This window comes from Lynx rufus, unplaced genomic scaffold (genome assembly GCF_022079265.1).
Source record: "Lynx rufus isolate CCGP_SWC_20201006 ecotype Redwood Valley unplaced genomic scaffold, mLynRuf1.p SCAF_8, whole genome shotgun sequence".
Classification (NCBI taxonomy): Eukaryota; Metazoa; Chordata; class Mammalia; order Carnivora; family Felidae; genus Lynx; species Lynx rufus.
The window spans coordinates 82,115,783-82,131,009 of record NW_025814896.1 but is presented as its reverse complement, the minus strand read 5'-3'; the positions used below and the strand labels follow the sequence as shown (position 1 = coordinate 82,131,009).

Here is a 15,227-nt window from a genome sequence, read left to right as displayed (position 1 = left end):
GTGTTATTTTATAACCACTTCTGTTTCCAATTTACAAATAAATGGAAGTTCACTATTCTTACTGCTACTAGGAGAAGGCTGCCAAATGGAAGACATCAGATGGGCAGATGGATGGTTTGACCACTAATGGCGTTCTTGTTATGCATCCACGCAATGGGTTCACAGAAGACTCCAAGCCTGGAATATGGAGAGAAATATCAGTGTGTGGAAATGTGTTCAGCCTGCGGGAAACCAGATCAGCTCAGCAGAGAGGAAAAATGGTAAGTATTAAGATGTAGTTTCTTACCTAGGTACAGTAAACTGTACCTAAGGTGAGTTAGACTGAATGTATTACGTATTTACAAAAACTCTTTTTTCTTTTTTTAAGTTTATTTATTTTGAGAGAGAGAGAGCATGAGCAGGGGAGGGGCAGAGAGAAGGAGAGAGAGAATCCTAAGCAGGCTCCTAGTTGTCAGTGCAGAGCCCGACACAGGCCTTGACTCTACAAATTTTGAGATCATGACCTAAGCCGAAATCAAGAGTCAGATGCTTAACCACCTAAGCCACCCAAGGGCCCCTCCAAAAACTCTTAAATCTCTTGCTGACACAAGTCTGACTATAAAACACGGACTACTAAATATTATACTAGAGGATAATATCTGAATGTTTTAATCAAGACACTTGAAAAATTTATTCTTTCATATCATGTTAATATGTTTTAAAACCTAAGCTTTCCTAAGTTAAATAGCACTGTGATTTTCTATTTGTATCTATATCTCTTCGATCATGACATATATTGGAAATATTAGACTTACTGATGAGCCGAATGTTTTAATCATCTATCGTCTTTACCATAAGGCTGAAAAGAAATCTGTTCCTGCTCAATATTTTACCTTTGGTTTTCAAACTTACATTTTTCATGACTACCATTAGAGTTTCTTCTATTTAGTAACAGTCATAGGAAATCTCAATTCTTGAGTAAGGAGCATGTAAGACCAAAACTTTCACGTGAAAATTGAAAACACAGTGGTGAATGTGTTTTTTGATTCTTGTTTCCTCTAGGTGGAAATTGAAACCAATCAATTACAAGATGGCTCGTTAATTGACCTCTGCGGTGCAACATTGCTGTGGCGTACTGCAGAAGGCCTTTCCCACACTCCTACAGTGAAGCATTTAGAAGCTTTAAGACAGGAAATCAATGCAGCACGACCTCAGTGCCCTGTCGGGTTCAACACACTAGCGTTTCCTAGTATGAAGAGGAAAGATGTTGTTGATGAAAAACAACCATGGGTATATCTAAACTGCGGCCATGTGCATGGCTATCATAACTGGGGAAACAAAGAAGAACGTGATGGAAAAGATCGTGAATGTCCCATGTGTAGGTCTGTTGGTCCCTATGTCCCTCTGTGGCTTGGATGTGAAGCTGGATTTTATGTGGACGCCGGCCCTCCAACCCATGCGTTCAGCCCATGCGGGCATGTGTGTTCAGAAAAGACAACTGCCTATTGGTCCCAGATCCCACTTCCTCATGGTACTCATACTTTTCACGCAGCCTGCCCCTTTTGTGCACATCAGTTGGCTGGTGAACAAGGCTACATCAGACTTATTTTCCAAGGACCTCTAGACTAACAGACAGTTGTCCTCCAGGACTACATTATAAATTTATAAGCTAAGTGAGTTGGGTTTTCCAACCTGTTGTCCATGTCACAGTTTCTCTGCTCTGGTCATTTGCATTAAGATGAAGAATTTTTTTAAACATTTATAATAAATAGCAACAATTTCTGATCAAAAAATCTGGGAAACTCAAGAAAAGAATTTCTGAAAGTACCAGACTTCTGAATTCTGAGTTTTGAAAATCTATTTTGAGGATAAAAAGACATAGTCTAATTTGTTGCCTTCCTTTTAGTGTTTTTGAATCACCCATCCTCAGTGTTGAAAAATTGTTTTATATAACTGAGGGTACTGTTGGTTCAAACTATGTTAGTTTACAGTTTGTTGCAAACATTGTAAAATACAGCAACGTGTATATTAACTTTTTTCTATTTATCTTTATTATAGAAAATATCTTAGAATGTTCTTGATAGAGTAGCATGGTAACGATGGTGTCACACTCTTGGTGTGAATGGTAGTTTAGCGAGTATAGCTCAAGGATTTGCAAGCTTAGAAAGAAGGACAAGAGAGCCTCTCCCCACCCCCCTTCTAAATATGGAATTTGGTAAATTAGAATACTTTGTAAAACCAAATTCATATTAATTACTATTGTGTAAGAGCTGTTTGTTTTTAACCACGTTGAATATAATCAGGAAAGTTCTTTTTCTTAATGTTTCTCTCTCAAGTATAGTATATAACGAAAACTTAATGCTAAGAAACATTTTATATGCTCCGTTGAATATGCAATTTAATCTAGATTATCTATTTTTCTCCCATGATAACTAATCTGTTTTTAGTACCAGCAACATTTGGCAAGTTTATTTTTTAGATATAAACTGTGGTTCATCTGTTCACTGTTTCTAGAAAAAAATCATTCTCATGAGAAAAAGCATAAATTAACAAGGAAGAGAGTGACTTGATTTGCTTTTGGAAAAAGAAATGCTTAACTAATTGATTATTCTGTATGTGGTCTTACCCAGGCATTAAGAAATCTAGAAAGAGATAAAGGGTTGAATGACAACAGTGCCCCCTTTTTTTTAACCTAGCAGACCAGCCTTAACTGTGTGGGCTTTGAATTCTAAGGAGAGTTGCCACCGTGTGACTCGAGGAAATGTTTGGTTGGCAGATGAGCGCCAGTGACAGCCGAGTAGAGGAACATACTTGCACGGTATGTTTATTCTCTAATTCCAATGAGGTCTTTGCTTCAAGAAGCAAGAAAATGTTTCTTCACTCCCTCCCCTCCCCTTTTCATAATGTACCACAAGGGACACATAGATAGTTGCACTACATCAGACCCTTTGTGACCTTGTAGAAATCAGTACACTTTTAGATTAGACAGGATCTTTTTTTTTTTTTTTTAATCTTCTGATTTGTGTTCCTTTAGTTTGAAAGTTGTGTAATATTTAATTGACTCTAGCAAATTTTTGTATGTGGTAGTATAGCTTTAATTTATCATAACTATTACTATGCTGTTCTGAATTTTCTTTTAGTTAAAAAAAAAAAAAAACCTGTTGCTTAGAAGCCATGAACTATTTTTACTTTAATTGAACTTGTCAGAATTTCCTTGTTTTTAAAAATGATCATTTGGGTTCACTCAGGAAATGCATGTCAGGAAACTTGTATTATAAGTTTACTAGTTGTGATGTATCAGTAACTGCTGTTATCCCCTTTTCAAAGAAATATAATTGATTTTGAAGTTTTCCACATAGTCACATGCTTTGTGACTAATGCAAGGAAATCAAGTCCTGTGTTGTATTTGTTCTAGTCATTTCTATTCAGGCTATATATTGTAGCTAATTTTTATTTGCAATTAATTTATTCAAACTAAGTAAATACTTTTCAAAATAGATACTTGAATTTGTCTCTGTGAGTTCATTATTGCATAACTGAGAATGGGAAACCAGACACAAAAACTTGTGGACAAATCTACCTCTCCCCCACTTCAAAAATGCTCACTTTAAATAGGTGAAGAATTTGCATTTAATGTAACGCTTTAAATCGCTGGTCCTCTTGGGAAAGCATCTCTTACTTATTAATAAAGGAACTTTGTGTAGTGGTTGAATAATTGAGGTTTTAGTTAAGTCCTGCTGAGAGTTGGCTCTTTGCAAGTTGAATACTAGACTGTTTACACAGTGCCTCGATGTCCATGAAAGGTCCACGTTCTTCTCAAAGTGCCTGAATTTTCTCCTCCCAGCTATGAAAAGTCTGATTCATTTTCTATCAAATTCAAGTTTTGAAAACTCAGGCTATTTAAATCATTAGGTGTTTTTCTGTTCAAGCATTTTGAATATTGGTTCCGTCATTCTGCCTATATCTAATGAAACACTTTTACCTACTCAGTTGTATTAAGGGAATGTCAGTATTCTGGCCAAGGAGAAAAAGTTGCATTTAGGTCTCCCAAAGGTAATCTTTATGGCTTAACTCTTTTATGAAAGTGATCTAATTATCTAAATACTTCCTTAATTTGTATAGGGAATTTCCCTTCATCTAACATTTTAGGGTCATGAAGCAAGAAAGAGTAAATATCCAGAAGGAGGAGTCTTTTACCAGGCTATCTTCCTGAAGCTGTAATTGCTTACTTCCATCATTTAAAAAACATGCTGAAACATGCAAAATAGTATAGGGGTAAATAATCATGTAAATAAATCTATAATTACATCTAACATGAATACTGCTACTCTACTCTTCCCTCAGGATACCTCAAGAACCATGTGTGATGCATGACCTTCTGACATATAGACTGAGCAAGTGAGTGAGGGCACCAATGAAAATCCATCCATTATTTCTTTAAATTTATAAGATAAATATAATTTTAACACTTTGGCCCCTCATTGTGATGGATCATTTTGTGGTATCCCACCTTAGAGACCACTGGCTAAAAGATGGGTGATCCATTCTTTTGTGTTTATGTTCTAAGCATTAACCCTGTAGCAAATGAGATTATCAAAATACTGCTTACTGAACTGCATTATTCTTTCTGTCTCCTACTCCCACTTTCAGAAGTAAGTATGCTTTTAGTCCATGCCCTCAAGTTTTATCCACGAATTCTTGCAACAGATATTTGAATATCTACTATGCACCAAGCCTTGTTCTAAACTTTGGGTGATTTAACAAGAAAAAAATCCCTGCCTTCACGGAGCTCATATTTTAATGGGGAAGATAGAAATGAGTAAGAAAAATAGAAGATACAGCATGATAGATAGTGAAGAGTGTTGAAGGGACAAATAAAGCAGGGAAGGGAGATACAAAATGTTTTATGTGATGTGTGTGGAATGTTTGCAGTATTAAGTAGGAAGGCAAGGGAAAGCCACATCTAGGAGATTATTTGGGCAGAAGAAGTAGCAATTGCAAAAATCTTGAAGTAAAAGTGTGCTTGGAATATTTCTGTAATAGCAAAACACCAGTGTAGCTATATAGTGTGAAAGGCCAAAAAGGAAAAGTGATAGAGATAAGTGGGGTGTGGGGATGAAACTAGATCATGAAGGGCCTCCTGAGGCTTGGCTTTTATTCTCAGTGAGACGGGGGCAATAGGAGGATTTTGAGCAAGGAAGTGACATGATCTGACTTCTATTTTAATAGATGCAAATAGACCAAAGTGATAGTGGGGAGACCAGTTAGACCATCACAGTAACCCTGGAAAGAAATGGTGGCATGGATCAAAGTGGTGGCAATGGGGCTGGTTTGAAAAGTGGACAGAATCAGTATATTTTGAAGGCAGAGCTGACAATATTTGCTGGCAGATCAAACATGGGTTGTAAAAGAAGAGGAGTCAATGACTCGGCTCATCTAGCCTGAGCAACTAGAAGAATAGAATTACTGTTTGAAGTGGAGATTATGAAAATAAAAGTTTTGGGGGAGGGTGCATTGCTTGTGGAATCAGGAACTTAGCCTTGGACGGACGTTAGATGGAGACTCCCTGTTAGACAAGTTATTTGCCAAAGGTAAACTGTCTCTGCTTTTTTAAGGTGCTGTCAAAGTTCTTAAACCATCATGATCCATGTTCTCCATATACACTGTGCTACCTTAGAAACAAAAAAGTATTTCTCCTGATTAATGGCAAACTTCCTTTCACTGAAATAGAGAGTTGGGACACCTCTCATGTTTCTCTTTGTTTCAGCTGCCTTCTGAGGAAATGAAGTTCTGTTTTCAACTACAGTAACTTCCTTTAGCCAGTGTATCCTAATACAGTTTTTCTCCCTTCTCATTCATGTACATCTTTTTCCTTAGGTCTTGCCTTAAAAAAAAAAAAAAAAAGTCCTATTTTATTGAATCTTAATATGTTGCTGCTTCAAATTCTTTCTGACGGTGGCAAAGCACAAGTTGCGTTTGGTTTTTTAAAATCTTTTTAATATGCAGGTGTTGATGGAAAACAAAGAATTCTTGAACCTCTCTCTAAGTCCAGCTTCCCTTAAAGAAATATGCCTGTATTGGATAATACTGTCAGCAGAAAATGGAGTAAATAAGATAAGAGTTTTTCTAGTAAGTGTTGTAAAGCATCACATCCAAATCCAAACATTCTCTTAAATGATATGATGCGAATGCTGGTGTCTTCAGGCTGACATTAGATTGTAAATTCAGCTATGTATGTTAAACCACAGCGTAAAATAAATTCCTCACAGCTAACATTTGAGTATTTGTTATGTGTCAAGCTCTGTTCTAAATACAGTTTTAAGTATATTAATTAAAGCTCAAAACAGCCCTGTGAGGTAGGAACGCTTGTCTCCTTTTCACAACAAAAACCAGGCACAGCATTATCTAGGAACTTGCCCCAGGTTCATATGGCTCATGAGTGCAAGAGTTGGAATTTGAACCTTGGAAGTCTTGCTCCTTCCCCCTTTTTCACTGAATGGGATCTGAAGTCTATGTCTTGCACAGTTTTTAAAAAATGATTTAAGGTAGCAAACCAAAATTGTAACTAGGAAGATTAAACATCAGCAAAATTTTTTAAAAGAATAACAACAAAAAAGGTTTGGTATTATAACAAAATAAGATAGAACCAGAAGTGGCATGAATAGATTTAATGAAGACCTATAAACTTGCTAAATGTGAGCCACAAATCAGTTTAGCACAAAGGTGTTCGCAGGTTAAACATGATTAGTTATAAGATCCATGCAGCTGCCTGGAAGGTAGCAACAAATTCACTGATGCAGAAACTCATGATCATTTCTAGTCCTGCAACCAGAAAAATTCACATCCAGGATGTAGTAGCATCACTTCATATAGGTGGATTCATGAAGTATTTGTCTTTTTGTGACTGGCTTGTTCCACTTAACATAATGTCCTCAAGGTTCATCCATATTAATGCCTATTGCAAAATTTCCTTTTTTAAGGCTGAATTGTATTCCAGAGTATGTATATACTATTTTTTTTTTTATTAATTCACCTGTTGGGCATTTGGATTGTTTCCATGCCTTGGCTCCGAGGGGATAGTGCCACAGTGAACACGAGAGTGCTAATTATTTGCTCAAGACCCTCATTTCAATTCTCTTGGGTAACTACCCAGAAATGAATGGGATGGCTGGATAATATGGTAGTTATATTTTTAATTTCTTGAGGAATTAAAAAAATTTTTTTTTGTTTTCGTAGGGGCTGCAACATTTTGCATTCCCACGAGTACTGTGCAAGGGTTCCAATTGCTCTACATCCTTGCCAACACTTTGTTGTCTTTTGTATTTTGAAAATAGTCAACCTGACATGTGAAATGACATCTCATTGTGGTTTTGATTTGCATTCCCTGATGATTAGTGACATTGAGCATTTTTCATATACTTGTTGGCCATTTGTATATCTTCAGAGAACTAGATATTCGAGTCCTTAGGCCATTTTTTAATTGAGTTACTAGGGTTTTTTACTATTGAGTTCTAAGAGTTTCTTATATATTTTGGAAATTAAGTCCTTATCGGATATGGTTTACAAATAAACTCTCTTATTCCACAGGTTGTCTTTTCGTTTTGTTGTTTACTTTGCTGTGCAAAAGCTTTTGAGTCCCACTTGTTTATTTTTGCTTTTGTTGCCTGTGCTTTTGGTGTCCTGTCTGCTGCTTCCCCACGTTAACACACTGAAGGAATTCTTTCCCAAGCGGATGAGCTATCATGGCCTGTCAGAAACTATTTCTTAGGTAATTGTAGGAAACTGTTAGAACTCTGAACCATTAAGCTACCAAAACACTCTGTAAGTAGGAGCATTAACAAAAGCAGTCAAAAGAATGAAGTTTGCGAAGCTATTTGATCAGAAAATGTGTCGTTATTGGCTGAAAAGATAAAAATGGAAGACATGGAGACATTGCAAAAAGTGACAATAAGTAGGTGACTTGGCAACAAGAAGAAGCCCATAGATGATGCCAGAAGAGAACAAAAAAAGATTCTCCTGGAGAAAAGACAAGGAATATCGACCATAGCCTCAAAGCATGTCATCCAGACTTGAAAGCCTATCATCGGTCCAAAAGGCACAAAAAGCAATCCAAGATTGAAAGGGAAAACTAAGGTCTGTCTGCCTTGGAATTTCCTGAAGTTCTACTGTATCTTATTACTGTGTAGCTGTTATTAAAAATATAGACTATGAAACTAGAAGAGATCTTGGCAATCAAGTTACAGTTGAGAAACCAAAGCCTAATCAGACAAAGTGGCTACCGACTGATAAATCTGGTACTAGAACTTCTGTTTCCTATGTCCATCCTAACACAGGAACTTGAGTCACCAAGATTTGGTTAAATTCCCAAGTTTTGTTTGTTGAAGCAGAGACAACTATGTTGCATTTTAATTGTTTTTATTTTTAAATTAAAGGTGCCAATAGAGTAAAAAACATCAACTCTTGTTGTGATATAAACAGTGATTCCCAATTTTAGAGGATAGTCTGTTTCAGAAATCTTTCAACTAGAAGGCTGCCTGCTTTGTAAATGAAACACAAGAATAGGAAGTGAAAACCAAAGATTTGTGCAGTACTTTCACTAATAGCCCCTTAGTACTCTACTTGAATCATTCAACCAACATGAGTGTTCACTCAAATGACAAGGCTCTTATTTTGCTTTTTCTGTTTATTGTGAAGTAAGCACAATTGTTTTGCATACCACACCTCTGCAAGAATGCAACACATTCAAATACTCCTCGCTTTCAATTGGCTTGTCACATGACCTTTGGAAAAGGAGTTATTTGAAATGGTGATTGTAATGTTTCGTTAAAATGTTAAAATTACTATATTGCCAGGCAACTCAAGATCTTTTTTTTTTATCCATGATATAATCAAATAATAATAGCAACCCAAACCCTAAGTGTCCATAAAGTTGTCCAAAGCCTGACTTCAGGAGGGACAGATCCCTACGTGGAGAGACAGTAGTTGAATTGGGCTAGCTGTGCAAGGAATAAAGAAGGAATTTCCCACAAAATGACTATCCAAGGTCTACAGTAGGTAAGAGCTCCCAAAGCTGGGCTGGGCTGGGCTGGGCTGGGCTCAGGTGCACGTGCAGAGTATAGTGGGAGGAATTTCCCACTGTGGGTCTTGGTAACATGTTAGGATCCCTAAAGTAATTATTTCCAAAGTTGAGTGTAAACAGGGATTGGGGATAGGTAGGGAATGATAGGAGTGCCCGGGTGCCCAGTCGGTTAAGCATCTGGCTCTTGGTCTCAGCTCAGGTCATGATTTTACACTTTGTGGGATCAAGTCCCACATAGGGGTCTGTGCTGTCAGCGCAGAGCCCACTTGGGATTCTCTCTCTCTGCCCCTCCCCTACTCACCATCTCTTGAAATAAATTTTTAAAAAAAGGATAGGGGATGACAGAATTTGTTGTGCCCCCCCCAAACCATAATTATCCATACGTCCAGGTGTGGAAATTATAGGAAGGAATCATAACATCAAAAGATTGGCAGTTTCTTAGAGCTCTCTGTCTCTCTCTGTCTCTGTCTCTCTCTCTCTCTCTCTCACACACACACACACGCACACACCCCAAACAGCCGCTTCCAATTTTAGAATATAGCTTCTCAAGGTGACTTTTTCAAAGAACCAGTGTTCACCTGAGTGTGTAAATTCTAACACATTCGTTAGTGTAATTTCTATATTAGCCACACTGCATGAAGGCACATGTTGATTTTACTCAGAACTCAGCGACAGCAGGAATCCCTGAACGAGGTGTTGGTATCCAGTCACAGAGGTAACGAATAGAACTATGAAATGAAGCCGTGATGTGATGCTATGAAAGTCAAAGATACTGCTCTGGAGACGTGGCCTTTTGCAGAGAAGCACTAAAAGAACGTTTACCACTTTGGCATGTGCTATTGGAGTTTAAAAGTTTGAGAGTTTACAACCCAGAGTTTGTTTAAAAGTGCTTTCATGGTTTCATTATTACTACTGACTTCAAATATGGCCATATTTATTTACCAAAGTGTTTTAATTCCTTTAGAAATACAAAAAGACCATTGAAAATATCTGGGTGGGATTTCACAAACACAAGGAATTCTTCAGACAAGGCTTGAGTCCAAACCTTAATCCAGTCTGGCCTCAGATACTAGTCCTTAGATGTTTTTTATCAGAGCAGGTAACAATGAGCAGTTATTCACTGTAAATAAACTAGAGACTCAGTGAGGGGAGTTCGAAAATACTGAGATAAGAAGTCCCCCTTTGGAGAGGATCCAATTATACTGAATTTCCTGTAATTTTGTAACATGCTTTTATGTTTAACTCCTTTGCTCTATTGCCGTTAGGAATCTCATTACCTGCTAACCCATGGGAATAAGATAATCCAACTCTTTGGCATCAATAAACTAATACTCATTCTACCTCGCCTTAGTCCCATAGGGCTTTGGTGCTGGTCCTTTGTGTGGAATTAGACTTGTCAGAGCAGATGGCCCCAGATTAGTAGATGTATGGCCTCTTCATTTGGAGAGCTCAGAAGCCTCTTCGGAATGTAACAAAACCAAAGAATCTTAAAGAAGTTATAAAATTATCTTCAGTTTAAGTGTTTTTGTTTTGTTTTGTTTTTTTATCAGTGGCTGATGAGAAGGATGTTCTAAGTTATTCATAGCTGAAATGCTTCTGAAAGGGTCTGGTTTGAGGGGCAGAGTTCAGGGCAGTGATGCAACTTGAGAAATCCCCTAACAGGTTCCAAGAAGCCACCCCTATGAGCCTGTATCAGAATTTAGTTCTATGTTGATTTGTGACAACAGTGTGAACATGTTTTCGATCTGCATGGGCTTATTATGCTGGGAATTTGAATAGTGGATCTTAACCTTTTTATGTATTTCTTCATTATGATGGATTAAGCCTGCTTACCCATGAAATATACTACAAAATGGGAGAGACACGAATGAAGGAATTGATACAACATGTAGTAGTTTGAATTTTTACTCTGAGAATATTACATTAACTTTATGATGATAATATACCATTATCATTGTTCATATCAGCTGACACTTTGATGAGCTACCAGTTAACCTTCTGGATTCCGAAATAAATACCCTTGTCCTGATTCACAAGTATACCCGTAACCACCAGGATCCACTAGAGATGATTTACATGGCAACAAGTGAGAACACTTCCAGGAAATCTAGTTAGTGACTTTGCTTTTTTTTACAGTTTCTCCTTATGTGGAAAGGTGATAGAAGTCTTTATTTGGAGAACTAGGTATGATGAAACAAACTGGAATCTTATGCACTGACATCAACTTCCCGGCTGGCAAAAACACAGTGACTTTTAAGACCCTCCTTCATTTGCTTCAATTTGCATGGCTTATTTCCAGCTAACACAGCATTTCTAAAATGCCAGCATTTATTTTTTGTTTTGTGGTGTTGTGTCTAAGCCAACTCAACTGATCTGGATGCCAATGAGGTAATGAATGCCATGTTTTCCGGGAATTCCAGGAGATCAGTTCTCTAAATGAATTGGAGATAGTGGATTTGGCTTATTAATAATTCTAAAATTTGATCCCTTTCTGGACCAAATATCTTCTCATGGAGAAAAGCCATTTTATGACCAACAAACTTGTATCAGGGGCTAATATATACAGATCTTCCTCGACTTACAATGGAGTTGCATTCCAATAAACCCATTTTAAGTTGGAAATGCATTTAATACACCTAGCCTGCTGAACATCATAGCTTAGCCTAGACTACCTTAAATGTGCTCAGAACACTTACATTAGTCTACAGTTGGGCAGAATCATCTAACAAAGCCTATTGTATAATAAAGTATCCAATAACTCACATAATTTATTGAGTACTGTACTGAGCGTGAAAAACAGATGGTTGTATGGGTACAGAATGACTGTAAGTGTATCGGCGGTTTACCCTCCTGATCGCATGGCTGACTAGGAACTGTGGCTTGATGCCGCTACCCGGCATCGCGAGAGAGGATCGAACTGCCTATCACTAGCCTGGGAAAAGATCCAAACTTAAAATTTAAAGTACAGTTTCTACTGAATGTGTGTCGCTTTCGACCTATCATAAAATCAAAATGTTAAGTCAGACCATTTTAAGTTAGGGGCCATCGGGAATAACTGAATCAGAGTATAAGTAGTGCAATGCATCATGATCAATATGATTACAAAAACAGCTCAGGGCGAAATTCTTTTTAGTGTCTTAAGTCTTAATGTGGCTTGGACTTGGATGACCTAGACTGAAACTATTTCTCTGACTTCATTCTGCTTTTTTTTTTTTAAAGTTTATTTATTTTTGACAGAGAGAGAGAGAGAGAGTGACAGAGCATGAGTGGGGGAGGAGCAGAGAAAGGGAGACACAGAATCTGAAGCAGGGTCCAGGCTCCGAGCTATCAGCATAGAGCCCAATGTGGGGGTCAAACTCACCGACCGCGAGATCATGACCCGAGCCAAAGTCAGACGCCTTCTTAAAGGCTAGGGGGACTTTGGTAATAGAATAAAGGGCTCCCTCTTGAAAGGAGGTCTATAAGAAAGTAAAATACTCACAGGAGAAAAAAGTTTGATCCCTCATAAAACCTAAGATTGTGACAAATAAGAGGATGCCTTGCATATAGTCAGCATTCAGTTAAATATTCTTTGAATGTTTGAACAGAAGTGGACCCTTCATCCTTCATGAATGATAAAGAGCTATTTTTAATTTTCCAGCAACCTTGAGGTCACAAGATAGGAGAGAGGAACTCCACTCCTGAACAGAGTAGGAAAGTAATAAGGATCTTTGCTGACAGTTCTGATACACCTTTTCTCTCTCCTCGTCCTGTGGGACTCCTGGGGAAGCCTCAGAGAAGGAAGCCTGTTGACAACTTAATTGGAAAGCAAGAGCAGATCTTAATTTGATCTTTTTCTCTCCATAAGCATCACAATTTAAAGAGCTTTGTTAAACTTTAGTGATTAAGGAAAAAAACATTAAATAATGTCTGAAAAGAGAGATTCTTTCTTTTCACTCACCATGAGAATTGTTTCATTGAATATCTCTTAATTGCCTGACTAGTCAGACGTGTTTAGCCACTGGGAAAGGGAAACATGTATTGAATACCAAATGCCTACTTTGGGTTCATGTATTCACTAAAAATATATTGAGCATCTAGTAAGTGAGAAACACTGGGATACAAAGATAAGTGAAAAGACATGGTCCTTACCCTCACAATGTTGAAAATCTAGTAAAAGGAAATGGGTAAATAAGCAATTACAATATGATGTGTAAGTGCTATGACAGAAATAAAGGTGTCAATCTTTGTGATTGGTAGAGAGCAGCACATAGGAGGAGCACTGAACGAAACTTGGGAGGTCAAAGAAGACTCTCTAGGTGAAAGTGATATCAATCAGGGACCTGAAAGGAGGGAAGGGTAGTCAAGGATGAGGGAGAGTGGCAGGTTAGGGCAGCAGGAGTAGGATTCCCAGCAGAGGGAACAGCTCTGCTTGTGCAGAGGCTCAGCACCAATACAGAGTAGCAGATAGTTTGAGGAACTGAAGTTGAATGTGGCTGAGTGGAAAATAAGAGGAGGGGAACAGCAAGAGAAGAGGCCAAAGACACAGGCTGGAGCCATATCAGACAGCTTTTGTAAGAAAAACCGAGGTGTTGGACTTTATCCTAATGGCCATTGGGAATCAGGGAATGCCAAGATCAGATCTGCACTTTTGAAACATCACTCAGCCGTACCGTGGAGAATGGGTGTGCAAGACTGGAGGCAGAGTGAAAGTTTTAGAATAGCCGATGTGAGAGATGGTGAGGAACTGCGTGAGGGAAGTAGCTGTGAGAATGGAGAGAAGTGGATGGATCTGAAACATATTTAAGAGTAAACTTGGCAAGACTTTATGATTGATTAAAGAGGACCCATGACTGTCTTGGGCAACAAGATGGATGGTTGTTCATTTACCATATTGGAATAACAGAAGAGCAGGTTTAGGGATGGGGGATGAATGTAGTTTGAGATCCCTATAAGAGATCCATGATGCTATTCTGTTGGTTGTTGAATGCAGGACTCTGAAGCCCCAAAATGAGATCCACCTTGGAGATAGTAATGAAGATTTGGGGATCACCAGCCTGAGTCCTATAAGTGAATGAAACTTCCTAGGAATATATGACCTGGACAGAAAGATTAACCTTTAAGGGGTAGGGTAAAAGTAAGGAAACACATAACAAAGACTGAGAAAGAGATGTCAGAGGAAAAAAAGACAAAGCCAGAAGAAATGAATGATATGGAAGGCAAGAGAGTGCATTAAGGAGAAGTGTCCACAGAGTCACATTACTAAGGAGCAAAGTAAGTAGGGGACTGAGAAATAACCATTGGATTTGGCCATAAGGAAGGTGTTGGTGACCTTGAAAACAGCATTTTCATGGAGTAGTGGGAGCAGAAACCATGCCCTGGAGGTTTGAGAAGATCCTGAGGGGTGAAGAAGTGGAGACCTAGTAAAGTCAAGTAGTTTGGCTAAGGAGAGAAGGAGTTGGGAAGGGAGAGAGAAAGGAGAGATGTGAAGGAAGGGAGTAGAGGGGGAAGAGAGAGGGAAGATGAGAAAACTGGACAGGGATGTAAGGTTGAAGGAAAGTTTTTGTATGTTTATTTTGCAGATGAGAACTACTTGAGGTACTTGAAAACTGAAAGGAAGGAGCCAGTGGAATAGGGGAGGAAGATGATGGAGAGAGGGTAGTTCCTGAGTGGGATGGAAGAGATTGGATCCCTAGCACAGGGGAGGAATTAGCCTTCAGAAGCTAATTTCATTGTAACTGGAGGAAAGGGGGAGGGGGAATGGGCATAGATATGAGTAATCTTGGAGGGGGAGGATTGAGGGGGGAAGTTCCTATCTAATGGTTTTTTGTATTTTCTCTCTGAAATAAGCAGAGGTCAACTATTCATTTCAAGCAATTGAAAGGGAAATGGAAGAAGGAAGAGAGAAAAGTTCGAGGAGCATGAAGGAGGTTTGAAGTGGCTACTGGAAAGAATTGGAGACACCGCTAAGCAGCACTGAGGGCCCAGGTGAGGTTGGAGAATGTACTAGATATAGGCGCTGATCTGCTTAGTCATGTAATTTGACCACCAGCATTTAGAGCCCCCAGTATTGGTATGGGGAGGAAGTTAGAATGATCCAACTTTGCTATATTAGTTATATTTGGTTGCAAGAAAAGTCCAAATAACAGTAAATGTGAAAAAGGTTGATTGCTCTCTTACGTAAACTCCA

The 15,227-nt window shown here is 38.3% G+C and overlaps 2 protein-coding genes across 6 annotated transcripts in view; both read left to right on the top strand.

Moving 5' to 3' along the window:
- The window catches only part of PELI1 (pellino E3 ubiquitin protein ligase 1), a 57,277-nt gene extending 53,799 nt beyond the window's left edge, over positions 1–3,478 (top strand). For both annotated transcript variants that reach the window (XM_047069664.1, XM_047069662.1), the window contains 2 exons: positions 72–260; positions 1,042–3,478. In XM_047069664.1, the coding sequence (XP_046925620.1) occupies positions 72–260; positions 1,042–1,608 (756 nt within the window). In that variant the 3' untranslated portion in view covers positions 1,609–3,478. The remainder of the gene's footprint in view (positions 1–71; positions 261–1,041) is intronic.
- A 99-nt stretch (positions 3,479–3,577) lies between these two features.
- The window catches only part of VPS54 (VPS54 subunit of GARP complex), a 149,355-nt gene continuing 137,705 nt past the window's right edge, over positions 3,578–15,227 (top strand). For 2 of the 4 annotated variants that reach the window (XM_047069654.1, XM_047069659.1), the window contains exons 1-2: positions 12,402–14,311; positions 14,891–15,025. The gene's annotated coding sequence lies outside the window, so the exon portion shown is untranslated. Of the gene's footprint in view, positions 4,378–11,194; positions 11,447–12,400; positions 14,312–14,890; positions 15,026–15,227 lie in introns of those variants that run through there. The other 2 variants (XM_047069653.1, XR_006960350.1) reach the window with 2 other exon arrangements.